The sequence below is a fragment of the Orbicella franksi genome, chromosome 9, assembly GCF_964199315.1.
Source record: "Orbicella franksi chromosome 9, jaOrbFran1.1, whole genome shotgun sequence".
NCBI classification, from domain to species: domain Eukaryota; kingdom Metazoa; phylum Cnidaria; class Anthozoa; order Scleractinia; family Merulinidae; genus Orbicella; species Orbicella franksi.
Window position 1 is genome coordinate 28469500 of NC_138153.1, and position 20898 is coordinate 28490397.

Here is a 20898-nt window from a genome sequence, read left to right on the forward strand (position 1 = left end):
ATGCACCAAAACGTCGGTTTCTATCACTTATATTTCTTGTCTCATGTACTTCCAAATCGTTTCTTATAAATGTAAAATTAATGGGACAAACCATGAGGGTCATCCACAACTGACATCAAATTTACTTTGTTGAATTAAAAGGTATTTTCTTCATCACTTCAAAGAAAATTTGTAATGTATCATTCATGACGAAACAGGTTCTGATTTCTTCACCTGAGTTGAGAAACGCTCTCACTTGTCTGTATCGTTCTCTTCTATCAACCACACGCTGTCTATCAAAGCTACATGGAGAAAACAATGGAAACATACCACAAATTAGTACATTTAATGGCTGAATGAGAAATGTTTTGGAAACTTCAGCAGTAGGCCAGTGTTTGCACAGCTTTTTGCATTCTTGCACCCTGTCAAGGGTGTTTTGTTAGGTTAACAGATACAAGAAGAAAACAGTTTCTGTATCTCTTAGAAAAAACAGAGAATATAAAATTACTTCTTTGTTATGATTATTAAAATATATATTCTTTTTGTTCGCACAATCATTATATCAACAGCTCACTCAAGTTCTGTACTTCTACAGTGCTATTATAGAAATACAGCTTTTGCTCAGCACAATGTTCAGGGTGTTTTCTAAAGCTCAGTAGGCTTGGAGAAATTCTGCTTGCATCTTTTTCCATTCCACCTGACAACAGCACTCATTAAAACTGCCTATTATGCTTGGTAATAGTTGAATCCCAATAAGAATGATCCTTTCTTTTCCCTTTATGACGTCATATCGCCATTTTGATAAATAACAAAATTTCCTCACTTTTCACTGCCGAATCCTCCTCCACCAGTAGCCACAGCTATGGAACCTGTGGAGCCAGAGCTGATAGAGTTGCTGCGTCGAGAGGCAGGAGATGACTCTCCCTCCCCCTGGGGGGAATTGTACCTGATGCTCACCATGGGAGGTGCAGGCTTCTTAGGAGAGGGACCAAACAGGTTGCTGAAACTGATGGAATGGTGCTGTGTTACTTAAAGTGCACCTAACCCCAAAATTTTTTTTTTCGCTAAAACAAATCTAGACTTTATTTGAAGCATTTGGGCGAAGAAATTTTTGAATTTGGTTGAATCCTCGATTTTCTATGCCCTTTCAAAGTCGCGATTAAGTGTTTCACGACCGCGTTTTAGGGAGTCTGGGGCGGCGGTACCTGATGACGTCTACCCAGGAACCAAACACAATAGCGCCTCAGTCAACTCACTGTATTTGCTCGAGAAAATAGAATGCAAAACTAATCGTACCGATGTATTTTGGGACTAAAACGTCCAAGTTTTGTCTCAGAATCATTTCTTTTTCGTCACTGGAGTCAGAGGTAAGTTTCAATTCGGAAGGCTCCGAAATAAACTTCGATCGAGCACGTTCGACAACTCTGAACTCACTGCTTAGAGCTTTGAGAGCAATTTACAATATTTCAAGCGACGACGGGGAAGACGTCTTTGCGGACAAGCTGCTTGTATATTAGGAATGGAAAGCTAGATACGAAGTGGAAGAGCAGGCAAACGAAAAGCAGGAAAGAAAACTCAAGGACTGCTTTGGATGGTAATTTCGTCAACTAAACATAAGATTCCCACGCGTGTTTATAGCCCGTTTACATTTGTCCTTACCGAGAATGTATTTTGTCAAGGTTCTGTTAAATCCAGTTTGTGTTTTACTTTCAGTTGAATGCTTCATGTTTATAAGAGCGATGTACGTGTTGCAGTTTTCGAGACTTGATGACCTCCAAAACATTGGCTTCGATCGATTGAAAATCGTATTGTTTGGACCTGTATTTTTGAAGCTGCGGGAAGCAAGGCGGAAGGAAACATTTCATATAATTACCGATTTCACATTGTCACACGTTTTAAGTCGTAACTCCAAATAACCAATGTAAATTGTTCTCAAAGTTTGCCGTGAAATTCGTCGGATAAGCGAAAAGGATGTGTTCCCTAAGCGGTCCGCAGATAATGTTACGCGGTCATATTTTCGACGCTATTGCACAGAATCTTTGTCGCACTGCTGATTTCCAAACCTTCGAAAAACTCTGTGAGTCTAACAACTTTGTTATCATGTAATTCTAGAGGATTAATCTTCGACTTTCATCTAAATCGAAAGAGAAATAAGTGTTGGTTAGCGGCGTACAGTTGCGATCTATTTACATATCAGTATAATGCTTCTTGATCATGACCGGATCACACAACTTTGCCGGTTATGTTATAAATACTGCAGGATTGGAAGATATAGGTTGTAGGTAGTATTTCTACAAATTGCTGGTTAGCTTTAAGCAGAAAATTTATGAAAATAGCGTTCGAAAGTCTGCGGAACAAATTCCAGTGAGAGTTCTTCAATGGTTCTCACAGATTCAGTTCGCTTGTTTCGGTTCGACAAAATCAACCATCGTTTATGTCTTTATTGCACCAGTAGCCGATCATCGTCAGTAAATTGTACAGTATATCTTTCTTTAAATCTGGAATATTGCTGCAACAGCCGATAGCACCTCTGGAAGGCGTTTCTGCGCACTTTTCGAATGTGTATTGCACTATCCTGACGGAAATGAGAGGAAATGAGATATCCAACCTTCCTGGGTAGACGTCACAAGAGCCGCTGGACCCATTCTCCTCAAACTCGGTCGTGAAACAAAATGGCGGTGTTTTGGAGCTATTTTCGAGATTTCGTTGTGGCACAGAAAATCGAGGATTTAACGGAATTCAAAAATTTTTTCGCAGAACTATTTCAAATAATAAGTAGATTCGTTCTAGCGAAAAAAAATTTGGGGGTTAGGTGCACTTTAAGGTATCAGAATACCCCTAAATTGACCATTTTTCCATAAAATTGTTTTTTGCTTTTTCACACATCTTATTGCAATCTTCCATTTAAAAAATGTCTAAGAAAAAAGATTGATTCTAAGCAAAGTTATAAAAGAAAAACATTTCTTTGCATTAATTACCTCTAATTGATAGCTGTCAGTGGGTTGTCAACACAAGTAAACTTGCATTAAAAAGTTGCCTGACAGATTGCTGTGTAGTAAGATTGTCAAACGTTTGTGTTTGGTATTTGACAAGCTGTTCTGAGTGTTCTCTGTTTGTGGATTGTCGATTTAGGCTTAAATAATTTGTCATTGAAGAAATACAAACATTTGTGTCCATTTACAAGTGCGAAGAAAGCACCACAGAAGAAAAAGCCAGGGGAAAGGGTTTTGAAACATTCAATCAGATACTTTATACCCGATACCTTATAATCAATTTACCAGTAACTCTCAGCCTCAAAAAATTAATTAAAATGAATTAATCTAATATTCAGCTGTTTTTGAGAACCATTCTGTGCTGCGGCTCAATACATTCCTACGGATTGAAACTCCCCCAAGCTTAAGTAATTAACTTATTACTACCTCAACAAATTTATCATACTTACAATTTCCAAATGGATGATTTCTTCTTCTGCTGCAGTTCAAGGTTTCTCTCTTTTGATGCTCTGATGAGGAAAACAAATGCCACAAAAAGAATAATCTACATGTAGTAAACATTTCAGCATCAAACTTGGTTAAACCACTAATCTCAACCTGGTCCTTCCAAGAAGAAGTTAAGATATTTTAACCATGTTCCAAATGCGGTACATATTGATAACAAAATACCATATGAGATCACCAGTGCTAAAAAGTAAAGCTAGCTACAGTAATGCCTACTATATTTATTACACTTCTGAAAAAACTGAAGGATACACAACTGCCTGTCATGGAAATGTCATGCTTATTAGCTGGTAGTTACCTTATCATTTCTGTCCATCTAACAGCCTCTTGCAGCTCCATCAATCTCTCTTTGTACTGGTTCCTCTCCATTAGCACTCGAGCCATTTCAACTCGTGTGAACCTCTTACGATGAGCGGCTGAAACATTTGCCTACAAATAAAATAATTACATTTAATTTAATTAATTCTCTCAGTTTCACACTGATGGTGTTTTTGACTGACCTCATTCCATAATTATTACAATATATTCCAGAGTGATCCAAAATAGCCATGCCTCCACACGTTAATAAAACACTTATCATGCTTCTGGGATAATCCAATTTATGGATTGTGGCAAATGTTTGTTGTTACATTTAGGAAACCACTCTTTCATTTGCTAGTACACATAAAAATAAGGGAACTTCACACATATTATTAACAGTTTATATTCCCCATCAGCTGCAGTCAAAATATATTTTGGTGTACATTGCATATCTAATGCAAAAAAATATTTGCTTGTTGAAAGAAGTGAGATAAAAGGTTAGTTCCTGTTCCCATTTCGTTTCTGGATTCCAGATTCCAGATTTTTCATAAGCCCATCAAAAACCAGGTATATTTGGCATGTAGTTACTTAGAACTACAAGCCCACCTAGATATACAATAATTATTGATCAATGATTTATCATCATGTCTGATGCACAAATAAAGGCAGACCTGCAACTGGATGACATCTGTAAAAAGTGTTTAAATTTGTTTTTAAATTGTTGAGTCCAGAAAGCTTTTACCTCTTTTAAGGCCACTGTTGCTTTTTCTGCATCCATTTTGACTCTGCAAGAGAAAAAATACTTTAACTAATGCCTTCAAAATAACAACAAAACAATTAGAAGACTTCGTCCAGTTCAGTTAAGCATAAAAGGAAATCGAGTCATTAAAAAATCACTTAGACTAATGACTTATTATCACAGTGAGTTATGCGTGGCTTAATTCCACCTGTTACCATCCTCTCCCCAGACATACCCCCAGGAATTTGAATTTTTTTTTTCTTATTTGGCGGCCTATTCCCCAACCCCGACATGAAAAACGAGGGCAGACAATTCAATGCCCCGGGACTCCTATCTACCTCAACTATGTCTTCCCCATTTATTTGTCCATTATATTACATGTACAATTAAATTGATCTTATGTCTGCTAAATTAAATGTAATGGTCGGAGATCTTAGCAAGCTCAACGAGCTTTTCTATGAAGATCCCCAAAAATGTCTGTATGTGTTCAAAGAAGGGTGGCAATTGAATATTCATTGCTGTACAATAGCAAAAACAGATGTTTTGTCAAGAACGCAAAGCTTTTCTAGAGTTTACTCAACAAGGGATACTAGATAGAGTAATTTAATTTTTACCAAATATTGAAAAAAGAACTGATTTATATCCCATAACACATTAACAATCCAAAAATAAAATGAATCCAAAAGTATATTATAAAGTCGGAAAACCAGTATTAAATGATAATTAGAATTATAATGATTATAATTATTCTCCAATTAAAATGCTTTGTTGTTACAAAAGAAAATCTGTCACATCCATGGGATTTGGACAACATTTCATGAAACTCAATGCCACATTTAACACAAATTTAATTGCAATTTGTATTAAATGCACTTACCTTGTTTTAAAACATTGTTTTGCTCCAGTCAAGCCAAAATAAACTTTATCGGCTTTCCAACAAAAAATCTCTTTTTGGCAAGCAGTGTGTAACTGTTCTGTGTTTGATAAACTACCTGCACGAAGTAATTTTTTATTTGCCCCACTTACCTATCCCCGGGACAAGACTGCCTCAAACAATTCCCCAGCCCCAGGCATGAAGGGCTGGACTTGTCCAGAGGGTTACCCAGGGGCAGATGGTAACAGGTGGAATTGAACCACACATTTACTCAACAAGGTGTATGAAAGTACACCAGTGAAATAACTTACAACTTAATATAATTGTATGCAGAATATATCAAAATAATTTACCACTCAGCAAAGTTTGAAATAAGGTTTGAAAGTGGTTCATGACTGAGTAATAATACATAATACTAGCAGATAGATATAACATGCTAAACAAAACAAAGTAACAGACATATGGCTGAGTTCTTGTTCTTATTTGTTTTACATAGCCCTCAAATGATATTGAACATTCAAACCTCTTGAGTTCCTGTTCAAGCTCTGATATGTGTGTTGACAAGCGGGTCTTGGTGTCTTGAAGTAACATGACTTCATCTTTAGCTAATTCCCTCTCACTAAAATGATCAACAGTTCACAAGTAAGAACACCAAGATGAGTACTTCTTCAAATGATAATATATTTTCAATCAACAGATTTGAAACTGATTAGAAACGCATTGTTATTGCATTTTCATTCTTCAGATTTTTTCAAATTCTCCTACATTGTAAAATATAATATAAGCAGAGTTTACTAAGAGAATTTATATGTGGATGTAAACCTACTTGGATAGTTCTTCTACTCTCTTCAGAAGATCATTCTTTTGAGTTACAAGTCTGGTCCTGCAATTTAATCAGAAATAACAACAAATCAAGAACAATAATACACAAATGAACATTATTTTTTACTGTTTCTTAAATATAGTGGCCTTACTAATGGTAAACATGCTGGAATTCAGATGAAACAGTTCAAGTTTGAGCAGTAGCTGGGTTTATTGTTTAATTTGTTTTCTTGGGCAAGGCACTTTACTCTCACAGTTATTCATTCCATCCAGGCACAGGTTGTTCAAAGGACGGATATTGATATCCAACTAATAAATCACTATCCAGTGGATAGAGTTTGTTGTGACAACACTTATCCACTGGGTAGCATTATAAAACCTTTGAAAAGCTAGGCCAGGTGTGAAAAAAAAGGATCAGCAAGGCTAATGCTGTGAGGATACACACTGATGGATTAGAGGGGAAGTAGAAATGCTCCACGTTGGTTATTGCTATGAAACCACGATAGCTCCGGCAAGATGGGACACTGTCGCCCAATGTATGAGATGTGTTAGCTATAATAATTATTAGTATCTCAGACTGTTTACTTACTTCGCTGTCAATAATTCCTTGTTCTCCTTCAACACCGTATCCAATTCTCCGACCATTGCTGTAATATCTGCACCAGTGTCCACCTGTCCAATGATGTCTGGTTCTTGAACTGACAGCTCCGCAAACAGTGAATGTGCACTGACACCCTCAGGTAACGTCTCAAGATCCAGAGATATTGGACGCTCTGCACTCTGTCTACTTCCTCCCCTCCTGATCACATCTACTGGTGAGGATAATGCATTAGGGTTTAGTTCAGGAGTTGAGGCCATGATAGCTGCTGCGTCATTACTCAGGAAGCTTCCATCCGGAGGACTTTGAGCCTCCCCAGAAATTGCCCTTTCAACGTCTGTCACTGTCATGATTGGCATGTTGTCCACATCTGTTAGATGACAGGTTCCAGTATCTAAACTCTGCAAAGAACTTGCCGTGCTTGAACGTGAACCTTTAGTTTGGATATCACTAGTCTTGGCATCTAGTTTATCACTGGTAATGACAACGCTCACATTATTAGCAGTAACACAAGTGCCTCCAGGAGACACTTGTTTGTTCTGAATGACAGAAGAATCCTCTCCAGGAGTTGTTGTCTTCCCACCCTCAGCATCTGCACAATGACAATAAAAATGTTTTCATCAGTAACAGTAACTCTTCTGAAATGGGTGATTCCAGGAAATATCCATACCTATACCATGGGTGGCATTTTGAGAGTTCACAATTTTGGAATTCGGAGAGCATGGGGGGTAATGCATTTTGGAATTTCTGAATGCAAGGGGGTTGGGAGTTAAAATTTTCATGCCGCCCATGGTAGGGTATGGATATTTTCTGGAATCACCCACTGCATTACATTGAGAAAATGGCTCAGGGAAACATTCACTCACAAGAAAGTTTGACAACTTAAAAACATGATAACAAAAGTTTGAGCAAACCTTTCCTGACACCAGCAAGTTGTTCTTCTTCAAGTGACATCTCATTACTCTCCCTTCTGTTTGCAGGAAATTGAGGCATTGACACATCCACATCAGGGCTTTTCGGAGCCACTGGGGAGGTACCAGGAGGTACCAGTTCCCCTATGGAGTTCACAGGGGTTCCCACAGGTGACCGTGGAGACTCAGAAGAGACAGCCCTTGGTCTATCCAAGAATAAAACATGATCAACAAAGTGTTCAAAGTCCTGACAGTGAACGCCATAGAAAAGTAGGTCCACATGTGTATGTACATCTACAAGGATCTTTGCATTTCTCAATATAGGTTCTCTTTGCCTTCCTTTTGTCTAGCAATGTAAGTTTTAATACACTCACTGGGAATCATTTTTTGGATAAAACAGAACTTGTTTTAAAAAACAACCAAACTCAGTTAAAAATCTCGATAAACCACTTCCAAATTATCATTTGCCTCTTTATAGAATGAGTCCTCGAGAAAAACTTTTCGTGTGAAAATTAGTTTGATTTGCAAGCATGAGAATGAACGTGCATGTGAAACTCATTTTCATATTAATTGTTTTTGCGTGAAGACTTATTTTGACATAGACGCAAAGGTCAACTCAAAAATGCCACCATCTATGTACCTGTACTCTTATTGACGAAAAATATTAGCCAATGAACGTGCAAGAAATTTGACATTGGTTGCAAATTAAAATATTTGCATGTCAAAGTCATTCGAGTTTACAAGTTTGTATAGATCATGGGAGTATTAAATTTGAACGAAACAGAACTCCTCCAAAAAAATTAAACAAAATCATTTAAGTTTAACAGCCCTTAGTCTATCCAAGCTTTAACAAGTTCTTTAGTTCTCTTGTTACCTTCAGTTGTATTTAGTTGTACCTAGTTGTATATTAATAACTCGTCCTAACATGACCCGCCTAGATTAGCTCAGCTATCGTGGGCATGTTACAATTGTAATTTTAATTTGAGAACAAATAAAATGTATGTATGTAAAAAAAAAAAAAAAAGTTTAGTTACCAGTACCTTAGAGGATTTCTGGTCGGTGTATCTACTGTGGAGCTTGATCCTTTCCTGTCATCTCGCTGTAGTCTTTCCATGTGTTGGTGAAGTAACTAAAACAAAAAGGAACCCACACTCATATCAAATGATTTACAACATCTACTTGAATCATCATGTACACTCCCAAAATAAACAAGATATTGCGTACACTGAGATTTGCTTAAAGATATTTGCCATAAGTGATTTGTGATGTTTCATATTAACAAAATAGAGAAATTGTTAATTAAAAATTACCTGTTACATAAATAAACAAGAGCCTTCATTTGGCAAGAAAATATGCTTGAATGGATCTTGGTTCGTGGCCATTATCTGTTCTTAGAGGCGAACAGTCTTCCGGGAGTGTAGCTCAAGCAAAACTGTGAGCTTTGAGGAACAGAATGATAATGTCCAGCACAACAATCCAAGCATATTTTCGTACAGAATGGAGCCTATTGTGTTTATTATCCTTACAATATTTTTCACAACATGTGCAGTTTTGAAAATTGGGGAATATCACTCGGATATACCAGCTTTACCTGGGGCATATTCAGTCCTGTGACATGTTTAGACCAATTGTGTGCAAACGAAAATAATAAATTTATGAATTACAATTATAATTTCTTCATTTATAATTATAGGTATACTGAAACATCTGCCGTATTTCAGATACTTTACAAAGCCTCCACTCTTGTTAGCACATTACGGGAAATACATGAAACTGTTATATAGCAGAAATTTTTTCCTTAGCAGAGCATGCTCTTGTTGCCTACCTTGAGGTCACAAGACATTTTGTAATAAGGGCAAGGGCAAGCAAAATTTGAGAGCTACTTGTCCCAAGGGCAAGCTGGAATTCGAGTTCATTTTGAGCCTTGGTTAAGCATGATGGAAAACCTCTCTATAACCTGATTTTGTACTCACCTCAGAATGTCTTTCATGAAGTGTGTGGTATTCACGTTTCATGTCTGCTATCCTCTCATCCTGACGTTCAACTAAAAACAAACATTTGTTTATTAAGAGGGCAACAAGGAAGTGTTAGTTCTGTTAGGAGAACAGGGTCTAACCCAAGAGTTATGCAGAAGATTTATGCTGCAAAACATTTTCTTCTTGTCCTTCTATTCTCAAGAAGGTATTGAGGGTAACAAAGAAATAGTATAAGCTGGCTTTTACTATTAAGTTAAACGATACTTTTGCTTGCCTTAAAACATAAATGTTTGACATAACAGTTCTGACAGTTGGCACTCACTGTGATCTTGGTAGCTTTTGATGCGAGACTCCAGACTTTTGTTGTCATGTTCTAGTGTGTCAATCTGCTTCTGGGTATCTCTCTTTTCAGCTTCAATTTGATCTTCAATCTCAAGGTATTTCTGCAATGATTATTAATAACTTTTATCACATGATAAATCTATTTTTAGAGGCTAAATTTTCTCTTCAAGTTTCTAAATTATATGCAAAGAGAGACATCAATTTTCTCACTCAATCTTCTGCACACAGTTCCCTGACATCTTTTTCTTCTTTCTTCAATAATTGAGAAAGAGAAAAGAGAATTTAAACTGTGAGACCAGGCTGAAACCCCTAAATTATTGCTGTGTGATATTGAAAGTTGGACACAGTGCATATATAGTTATGCATGTCAAAAAGTCGGCTTATGTCAACAGTTCTCACTTGCACACTGATATCTGAATACTTTAATAGCCTCCATAGCCTCGAGATAACCAAAGAGAGTTTGCATATTATGACGCAGTGGTCAGGCTAGTGTTCCCAAACACTAAACAATGTGCTGGTTATGTAAACCTTCCTTTGATGCAGACAATCTGTTGCATGGAAAGCAATATATCATCGCGAGATAAATGGCACTTAATAACGTAACATAATAAAGGAGATGCCCAAAGTAAACATTACATTTGAAAATATCTGACATATACTTCAAGCTTACAGAACAGTGCAGTACACCATGTGAGGTGGTTAGGAAGTTTAATTGTATTAGCAAATGTTTACACTTTCTTAATTGAGTTTCTCACTTCACTTCTGCCCAACACACTCAACTAAATATCCTTCCTCATACATGTGACAAGGGCACATCTGTATATCTTTAACACGTTCTAATGTGTTGCTTGTTTTGGATTTCTTAAACTGGCTTATAGATGTCCATTTAAAAACCTTAAATCGTCATGCATGTGTGCAAAGTAAAACAAAAATAAAAGCCCTCGGGGAAAATGGGACCTTAACTTCGATGTACTGCAATATCTAACGCTACTAAAGGTGGAAGAATACACGTGGTAAATCAGACACTCTATAAAGTGGCAATGTTTGACTTGGGGTTAAAACTTTCGTAAAAATAAATAGATCACTTCGAAGTCTGTAATAAAATCAAAGCAAATGACAATTGTGTCAATCGAGAAGACAACGCCTTTCCTATATGTACTAACATAATAAAATACAAAACCGACAGAGCAAAACAATATTAGAAGAAGGTTATAATTCTACGAAACAAATCAATCGAAAATAGTCGAGAAATTTCTACTAAGGGTATTGTTTCAATTCCAATAGGACAATTTGAATGCGAGCGGTTGAGAAACTGCTGTCGAATCAAGAGGTATACATGAAAACTTATAGAAAATATGGCTAGACCTGCTGAATTATCCACGAAAAGACGGAACGATTCAATAAGTATTAAGAGGAAAGCTTACTTCAAGAAATTAGTTAAAGGGAGGAGGTAACTTCACTTACATTCTCGGCCAGTTTTCTGAGCTGCTTCTCTCGCTCGTATTGAGTTATAAGTTGTTCATTATCATCACTCAATATTTCCAACTCGACTAACTGTTCGTTGTTGTCACCGTAAGCACTGTCGAGCTGTTCCAACACAGAAACCATGAGCGGCATGAGGCCTGATACAACGTCTTGATCGTATTTTTGTATCATTCGTTCGAACTCGCTGTAAATACTGTTAGCGAGATTCGACACTCTTTCCGACATGACAGTGGCGCCTCCTTCATCTCCACTCGAATAAACCACGTCGTTTTTCTCTTCCTCGCCCTCCATATCGCTTTTACTCCTTTTGAGGCAAAATACCAACACCTACACTACATTTCCTTGATAACTAACAAGAAATAAGCGAAGAAAACGGTTATATTTTTTCATAATTGCTTCGCCTCTCATCATAGACACACTCTCGTGATTTCCATATACCGGGGAGGTCTGGTGAAGAAATTATTGCTTACCTCACTTCTAGCCAATCAAAGTTCATTTTAGGGGTAAAGAACAGACATGCGGCTGATGTGATGCCGGAAGAAGATCAGATCAGTTCGTAAGTTTACGAAAAACAAAAGCAGTTTTAGTGCAATAAAATTTTGCGAAAACAAGCTTTTTGTAAGGAAAAAGATTTTAAGCCAGTCTTTGGCTATGACGTCTTAGATGCTGTAAAAAGAACAAAAATCTGTTGATTCTGTTTATGCTTCTTTAGTACTTCTAATGCGGTAAAATGTCAAGTGCTATGTACGGTTGAACACCGAGGAAAACACAACCCATCGGCTAAAGTTTTTACAGGTATTTCTAGATTTTCCGGCGGAGTGTTCCCTAACGGAAAAAACACCGTTTACTTGTCCTAATGGAATCATCACTGTTGATCAGTTTTGTAGACTTATATATGATGGAAATACAGTTTTAGGCCAGATAAACGAGATACTAACTTACTACGACTTTGTACAACTTTGTACTTTGTTCACCCGACTAGCCCCTAAGGAGTAAGGAACGGACCATTATTTTTTAAGATATATAAGGGGTGATAAAGGCAAATTTCTGGGGCATGAATTTTTTTTTTTTTTTCCCACCTTCAGATTTTATTCTCGATTATCAGCCGCTGTTCGGGAAAGGAGCCCGCGATCCTCTCCTGTGGAGGGAAGTAGACCAGACGCGAGAGAGCGGCGGAAATTGAGCCTACTTTAGGTTGTGCATGATTTTTCTGGTGGGCAAAAGCTTGTGCAAGAGCCTTTTTAACATCAGAAACGAGCCAATCAGGGAGGCTTACAATTGCAGTTTTGATTCCATTTGATTACCTTGAGAATCCCTTGAGAATGTCACTTTCAAGGGTTTCTGTCAATCAAATTGTTCACCGATATGAACAATCTCGCGCCCATAACTTTACCGGCTCCGCGGTCTGCGTAGCCGGAGAAACTCTGGGCTTGATTAAAAGTAAAACGGAAGTCAAAAAACACGTGGTACCATGTGCATTTTAATAACCCATCTTAATATCCATAATTTTGCGAAGTAATTGCTTTTAAACTAAATATAAACGAGCTATATACGGTTGAAAACTGTTAGGATTCGTAAAACCCGCTCTTAAGCTGTGTCAGTGAATAACAACGAAGCTCTTTGTTTTTGCCAGAAGCAAAGTGATATGCTTCTGTTTTTGCTCAGTGTTTCGCTGGAGGGCAGAATCAATTAGTTTACTTAAGAGCAGTATTCAAATTAGAGGTGCATACAGTTGATGATTTGCATTTGAAAAGGTTGCGTGGCCGGAGGGAAGTCACTTGGTTAACTATCGTGTCTGGCTGCAGAACCCAGCGCTTGGAAACCGAGTGGAAAGATTTGAAAGCTGCTTTTCACCGATATCTTTGTTAATCAGACCAGAGCAAGGTTATTGTGACCGCTTCAGAATTGCCTAAACCCACAGCCGTAGCGGCAAAAGACTAAGCTGAACGAAGTTGGCTGGAGAAGTCATCGGGACGTGACGACCGTGTTCTTAACCTTGTCGAGCTCTTCTGTGATTTTTTTCAACGCAATAACACTTCAACGAAAGTCTTCCAAGCCTTTTCCAGCGCTGCACAGAATAGATATTCAAGTCGCTCAGTCGAAACCTTATCATGCACACGGTTAAGAAATACGCTTTCTATGTACAGTTACTTGGCTTCGCCCTTTTTGTCAAGTCTTCGCATGAAAACACAGCGAAAACTCCCGCCATCTTCGCCTGCAAAGTTAATCTAAGCGACAACTTCGTCGTCGAATGGAGTGTTAATGAAACGGCGAAAAGCGTTGAATTCAAAGTGAATGTTACCATCGACGAGAAAGGTTGGGTTTTACTTGGATTCATGCCTATTCCAAAGAATAAATCTTCCGACAAGAATTATCAGATGAAATTAAGCGACACCCGTGGAGATTTTTTGATAACTTGGCCATCTTCCTCGTCAGAAAGGACGTCTTTGGTAAGAGACTTTCTCACTTGTGTTGAAGTACATGTTTGAAATATTGGATCTTATCAGCATACTTATGTTTATAACAATTATGATATTTGGAAGGGTTTCGGCATCGTATTTATTTTCCAAGCAGGCAAAAGCACAATGGATAAGTCCATGTTGATTTTTGGCCCTCTTGGAAAACACGTGCAAAAAACCCGCCAATTAAACAAATAATTTTTCAAGACTGTTTATTTCATTACTACATTCCTATTGTTTTGTAAACCAAAGTAAAAAAATGAACGTCCCTTTTATATTTGGCATGACGCAACAAAAACTGATTTTGAATACGTAATAGTTACATCTTGACAAAACTTCCTGTTAAGAAATACTAGGCTCTTTTGCCTAATCATAACACTCGGGCCACACTGCCCGGGTTATCCTCACTTAAGTCCCAGCACTCAAACATGGGTGTATAACAATACTTATCATGTGATGCTGACTTGTTTATAGGACTTGAATACAATAAATAAACCAGGAGTGCTCGTGGAAGATAATAACACGCATATAGACTACCATGTGAGTGAAGTAGTTGCCTCAACAAACACTTCACTTCGATCAGTGCTGTTAATCAGCAGAAAGCTTGACACGGGTGACCCACAAGATGTGCCAATCACGGTAAGTCACTGACCAAAGGAGTGATTGAGTGATTGAGAGTGTGTTCTTCCTCATTACTTTGTAAGTTTTTTAAATTCCAAGAACCAACCATGGCATGTTCACCAAAACACCCGCCATATAGCTGTATAGATAGATTGTAGGTATGCAATGCCCCAAACGATATGGGTTTTGGGCTGTAATGCAGTGATAAAATTATAGATATATGATTTTTAAAGGTAGGTAAGCAGTGATGGATCTCCTCAAAAAGGGTGTTGAAGTGGTATAAGCCCTTGCTGAGCATAAGCCCTTTCTTAGTTGAGTCAGGGCGGGGCGGGGGGGGGGGGACACATGGAGGTGGGTCATTTCTTGTTTCAATAAAAGGGGTGGTTATCAGTCCTTTGGCCTTTATACTGACCTTCTTCACTGCCCCTACTCCTCACCCCTACAAACTGCAAAATATGTCAGGTCCAAAATGGGGGGGGGGGGGCAAATTCTAAAATTAAAATTTTCCAATCGTGACCAAAAGGGGTGTCTCAAGAACAAAGACCTAAGACCTAAGATCTAAGACCTAAGACCTAAGACCCCCTCCGAATCTAAAAACGAAGACCTAAGACCCTTTAAGAATCTTGTTTTTGAGATGCGGAGGGGGTCTTTGGTCTTCAGTCTTAGATCTTAGGTCTTTGTTTTTGAGACACACCCGACCAAAAGTCCTTGGAGCACTTGAGAAAATATAGCACCTCATGACTCAAAACGGAAAGGTGTGAAGTCTTAACTTAGTTTTTCTGACCGACCCTAAAGCAATGTTAGAATCCTTAGCTTTTGCTGGGTGGACCAACATCAACATTGTGTTTAGGGAGGGGAGGGGGTGGTCAAAACAAACACAATGTGTTTGTAAAATGGTTAAGGTAAAATCTTAGGCCAGCATGAAAGGTCTGGTACGAAATTAAATGGAAAATGCTTACTCTATCCTCATCTGAAAAAGGGCAAGGGTTTGCCCCTTGAGAACTGGGTATACACTCAGAAAAGATTCATAGAGTACTTCCTTAACAAGTGTTTTATTTCCCTTCAGGATGAACCTATGTGGATTTTTGGTGCTTACGGCAATTCTAATGACTATTTTAAAGACCTATCGGCCATCACAAGTAACATCAATGACAATCTGGCCATGAAAGAGGTCATTATTGTGCAGAAGAGTAACAAGAAAGAAGACAGTATAAAGCCTTGGCATAAAGTGCTTAAAGGTATCAAAGGTACTTGAAGCCCTGGGCAAACAATTGCAACATTGTTGGGTGCAACATGTTGCGACATGTTGGGTGCTGTTGGCTCAAATTTGACCACTTTCAAACTTAAACTTGAGCCAACAATACCCAACACGTGGCAACAAGGTAACCAAACACGCAACATGTTGCACCCAACAAATTATGTTGCGATGTGTTGCATTTACATGTTGCGATCATTTGGCCAGGGGAGTACTGTCGTATATGGGCTATATGGGTATGTGCCGCTGTGAAGGGTATGGTTTTCAAGCAGTTTACTCTAAGATAAGGTACATAAATCAGAGCATTTGGGTCTAGAATAGGGTATTATTTTTCACAAAACTGACCAGTTGGTTTAAGATTTTATCTAGACTAAGGAAACCAGGAATTGCCACTCAAAAATATAAAAAAATCAAATCGGTAAGTTTAAATTTACACAAATAAGCCTCTAGAGTCTTGGTAGATGGGGGAATTTGGGGAGTTTACTCTAGTATAGTGTAGCAAGATTCAGCTGAACTAGCTCTGGTTTAGGCTAAGGGTTCCAGGGTGCCAGCGGCACATCCCTACCCAGAAATTCCCAAAGTACCCCCCCTGGGGGGGCTTAATGCATAAGTTTATAGACAAAATAATAACAAATGAAAATATCATTTCAGTTTAGATGATCTGACAAATACTCAGAGATACAAAAATTATGCAAATGAGTTCTCATAAGCTGTGAGTTCAAGTTTGATCTGATCTAACAAGTTGGAGAAATAATGAACACAGCAGCTCTCTCTACGCTAGATTACCAGCCACTGCTCAAGAATCAAAAAACAAAATAACTGGAAGCTGTTACTTGAAGTAAATTTTAGTAAGAATTCTACTAAAACAATGAGATTATTCACTCTCGCTTTCTATGAGGTGATAGTTGATTCGGCCTTTGGCCTCATCAACTATCACTTCATAGAAATCTCGAGCTCATAATCTAATTGTTTTGTTTTTTTTGCAATAGTAGCATAATCTAATTGTTAATTACAGTCATTCCTGAGTTGAGAGTAGAATTTTTCTTTAAAAAGTTTCTTCAGCCAATCTGCTTTTTGGTTTCTCAATGGCTCAGTGTAGCTTGATCTGTCCACATTCATGGGAAAAAAAAAATATTTTTAACTCCGATTAAGGTGAATTGTGAAAATTAGCCACTAAAACTTTAAAATTGACTAAAAGCAGATCAGTTACACAAAAAAACTCCTCAGAAAAATATCTACAATGAATCTCAAACGCTAGTTTAAAAAAAAAATCAATTGTGTCTTGAAGTAATACTAAAGGACATTCATGGGGCTGTTTCATCTAGTATACTGTGTTTTATTATAGAGTGGTTTTCAAGTGAGTGTCATAAAACCAAAACCAATTGAAACCAATTACTAACCAGTTAGACTGTTCACTCAAATCTCAAACCATAGTAAAACCAAAACCAAAACCAAAATAATTAATTGATTACTTTCGACACTCAATTGAAAACTGCTCTTAAAGTCACCAACTTCTTCAATTTGTTAATCTATTTTTCAACTCCAGAACAAATGGAGAAACATTGGATAGGTGTTGCACTAGCGGTGTCTGGAGTGCTGACAATTGTGATTACTGGAACAGTTTACTGTTGCTTCAGGAAAAGCAGAAGTGAGTTCAAAAGCAAGAAGCTCAAAATGACATTCTACAGAGAGTAAGTTTCTTTGTTGGTTTTAGTAAAGCCTAAGCAAATATTAGTGTTGTGAGCATCCACCAATCTTTCCCCCAAGCTATATGTCTAACCTTAAGCTAATGCATTACATCATTCAATTTACATTTTTTTCTTTTAAAAGTTAAATTTGCAAGTGTAGTAAGCCCAGCAGAAATCATCTTACACAGTGAGCAAATTAATGCATTATCAATGCATAATAATATTATTTTGTGAAATGCCATGCTTCTAGGTAAATGTCTACTCCCGTGAGAAACAGAGTTTTGTTTCCTTCAGATCATTAGATGTTCCCATGGCCATAAAGCAAAGGGTAACATTGACATTCAAGGGGAAACAAAACTCACTGTTTCCCATGGGAGCCCTAATATTATTATTGTTTTCTTATCCCCCCGTAACTGAAAAAAAACTCACTATTTTCTTTACAACTCACGATTACATTTTTAAATTTTCCTTTGCTGGAAAAAAAGTTCATCAGAAATGCATTGACCTTCAAATATCAACAATTTTACACCATGATTTGAGGATTTCTTGGGCATAGTTTAATAATAATTGACTCTCCTATATTTTGTTGCAGGGATGAAGATGATGAGGCTCGTGTAGCATTTCTTCACTCGCGCACCTGACGATGCAACAATAATAATTGATATTCTGGCAGATTGTGCATGCTCTATACTAGTCATCTTAAAGACTTCAACATGTTGTCTTGATAGTGCAGTCGAAAAAATAACCTGACCAGGCATTCTGGTCCGGAAAAAACGAAAGTAACATTTTGGATAATGACAAAGTGTTTTCTTGTTCTTGCCTTGTCACTGAAAACCAGAGTTCAAAGTTACATGTAAAAGCTGCATTCTACTTTTTCAGAAATTTCCCATTGGTAAATTAAGTAGTTTAAATTTGTTGTAAGAATAGTTTTGATACCTACAACAGGACAATAGTTTTGGCAATTAAATTCTTACCATTACAATCAGCTTTACTTAACTATTTTTCTAACAGTGGGAATCAAGAATTCAGTCTTCTAGCCACAAGTTTTAAAAAGTCACTAATCAATAAGAAAAGTTTTGAAAGCCAGGTGTACAAAGTAATAGTCTGTATATTTTACTCATTCAGACAATTTAAATTCTCTTCACTGTCCTTTCAAGACATAGTGAAATTAGCTTTGAATGTGATCAGAGTTTTGACAATAAGTGATATAATATCAATAGTCTGTAATTTTCTTTGAGGAGTTTTCATTTAATGTCATACTGCTAGAGCAGTTTTCAATCGAGTGTCAAAAGTAATCAGGCAATTATACTTTAGTTTTGGTTTTACCACAGTTTGAAATTGACGGAGCAGTCTAATTGTTAAGTAATTAGTTTGGTTTTGGTTTTACGACATGCAGTTGAAAACCACTCTAACCTTTCATCTTATATTAAGAATGATAAAAAACAAATACTCTCCATAGAAATTCAGGATATTCCTCTCGTGCATGAATTGGGTAATAATTGGGTTATAAAAATGGCTTCTACCACAACAGAAAGTAATGCACTTGGTTATTTGGCAATATTTGCATGGTGTTTTATAATTAACAATTGAATCATGAGCTAACTCATAGTCCAATTTTATAATTGCTCAGCTAATCAGATCGCAGCATTTGCATTAGTTTTCTAGTAGAATTTTCAACTAATAAAAGATATATTTCCACAGGATAAACTTAAAGTATTTCCACACAAAATCCTATTGTATAAAATTATCATGAAATAGAAAGCTACTATTGCAAAAAAAAAGTAGACAATCTTTACTGAAAGAATCTTATTTGTAAAGGGATAAGACAAAGAGAATTAAATGCCTTAACAAAAAAAACGAGAAACATAACCTTTGTAGTTGAAATTAATGTAATAACATTATGATAGGCAGAAGTTTCTTTTTAATTTAATTAGAACTTTGGCTACTTTTTGCTACATTTTTATTCCTTTATGTTAATTTTCTTAAATTTTTGTGTAAGAATTGACTCTGAGTTTGTCTCAATAATGATTCATTTTTGGTTTAAAACACCTATTTCATGTGTACATGTAATTTAAAAATTACAGTAGTGACGTATTTTTATTATTAATGCATGCATGTTGCGCTTCAAATAAAGTCTCTGGTGATGTAATATTTTGTTCTTGATGTTTCTTAAATACAAGCAAAGACTGGTATCTGTGATAAGTTTATGATCTTCACCTTTAAGAATAGGCCGCTTAGTTCAAGACTTGGTTTCTATATCAGTCTGTAAAAATTCAGGTCACTGGTGATGTGTTGTTCCAAAAATATCAGTTGTAGGTCAAAATGAAATTCAAATTCAAATGAAAAATAATTCTCTTGACTCTAATTTTTCATGGATTATGAATAATTAGGATTAAGAGACTGAGGAATTTCATTTTAACCTAAATTTCATTTTGACCAACAACATATCCATACCCTTCCCTCTGCAACAGAATCATCTCGATGTTGTTTCGGTTTCACACTCCCTTCCATAACCCTCCAGAAATTCCAGTTTTTACCAGAATCGCTACTAATCTCGCAATCTGATTGGCTAATTTGCCGTTAACGAAGAGAGTCTAGACAATGCTGCTTGCATCAATGTGTCACGCAATGCCTTTTCCAGCATGCGCTCTGAAAAAAAAACATTTTCTTTGACGTTGATATTGTGGTCATCACAGTCGTCAAAATGTTGTGGACTCACGAGGCACAGCCTCATTCAATATGTTACTAAGCTCAAACACAGTTTGGCTTTTAAGAACCCAACCCCATAAGAATACGAAAATTATGACCTTCAAAGGGGTGAGTATGAATCTCTTCTGGACACAGTCATGTCTTGTGTGAGGCTGTGAAAATGCTTGCTCTAGAAAGCCCAAACAGTTGAGGAGGTTTAAGTGCCATGGCAAGTATTAACATGTGTAATCTCTGCTACATTTTTTTACCCCTTTTATCCTCTTCAGGATCTTTGATAGGATGACTTCCAATTTCTAATATAAGGTGTGCTTAAACACAAATGGTTAACCTTAATAGCACTTGGGTTAGCCTAAATAGTGTTCAGGTTAGCATAAATATCACTGGCTCAATAGTGATTAGTTCTCAATAGTTGTAAGGGTTTAAAAACACCCTTACAGACACCCATATCTCACATTGACTCTCACCAGCAGTGCCAATTAAATTGATCATTTTGCCATTTCATGTTTTAAACAGACCCATCATCCACACAACAAATTCAACCTCAAATTACACAAACATGGTCTATTGTATTTAAACCAAAAACAGTAAATACATTACTAGTAACATGTAGTAGACAATTTACACCTTTTTTTTTCACATCAAG

General features: G+C 37.0%; 2 protein-coding genes across 3 annotated transcripts in view; one reads left to right on the forward strand and one right to left on the reverse strand.

Annotated features, from left to right (window-relative positions):
* Positions 1-11985, reverse strand: part of LOC145498229 (C-Jun-amino-terminal kinase-interacting protein 4-like) — a 33572-nt gene extending 21587 nt beyond the window's left edge. Inside the window, exons 1-13 of the mRNA XM_081478125.1 lie at positions 11503-11985; positions 10019-10139; positions 9694-9764; positions 8761-8849; positions 7724-7926; positions 6801-7401; positions 6216-6272; positions 5913-6008; positions 4519-4561; positions 3775-3905; positions 3422-3481; positions 803-985; positions 214-281 (exon numbers count right to left, since the gene is read on the reverse strand). Of these exons, the coding sequence (XP_081334251.1) occupies positions 214-281; positions 803-985; positions 3422-3481; positions 3775-3905; positions 4519-4561; positions 5913-6008; positions 6216-6272; positions 6801-7401; positions 7724-7926; positions 8761-8849; positions 9694-9764; positions 10019-10139; positions 11503-11814 (2035 nt within the window). The 5' untranslated portion in view covers positions 11815-11985. The remainder of the gene's footprint in view (positions 1-213; positions 282-802; positions 986-3421; positions 3482-3774; positions 3906-4518; positions 4562-5912; positions 6009-6215; positions 6273-6800; positions 7402-7723; positions 7927-8760; positions 8850-9693; positions 9765-10018; positions 10140-11502) is intronic.
* Positions 11986-13166: 1181 nt separating this feature from the next.
* On the forward strand, positions 13167-20898 carry LOC145496713 (uncharacterized). 2 transcript variants are annotated; one of them, XM_081476450.1, is made up of 5 exons: positions 13167-13973; positions 14457-14621; positions 15670-15850; positions 17405-17549; positions 18139-20898. In XM_081476450.1, the coding sequence occupies exons 1-5, from the start codon at positions 13635-13637 to the stop codon at positions 18185-18187; spliced, it is 879 nt and encodes a 292-aa protein (XP_081332576.1). In that variant the 5' UTR covers positions 13167-13634; the 3' UTR covers positions 18188-20898. The 2 variants fall into 2 exon arrangements, with proteins under 2 accessions (XP_081332576.1, XP_081332577.1); XM_081476451.1 differs by having other exon boundaries at positions 13173-13973; positions 15670-15841.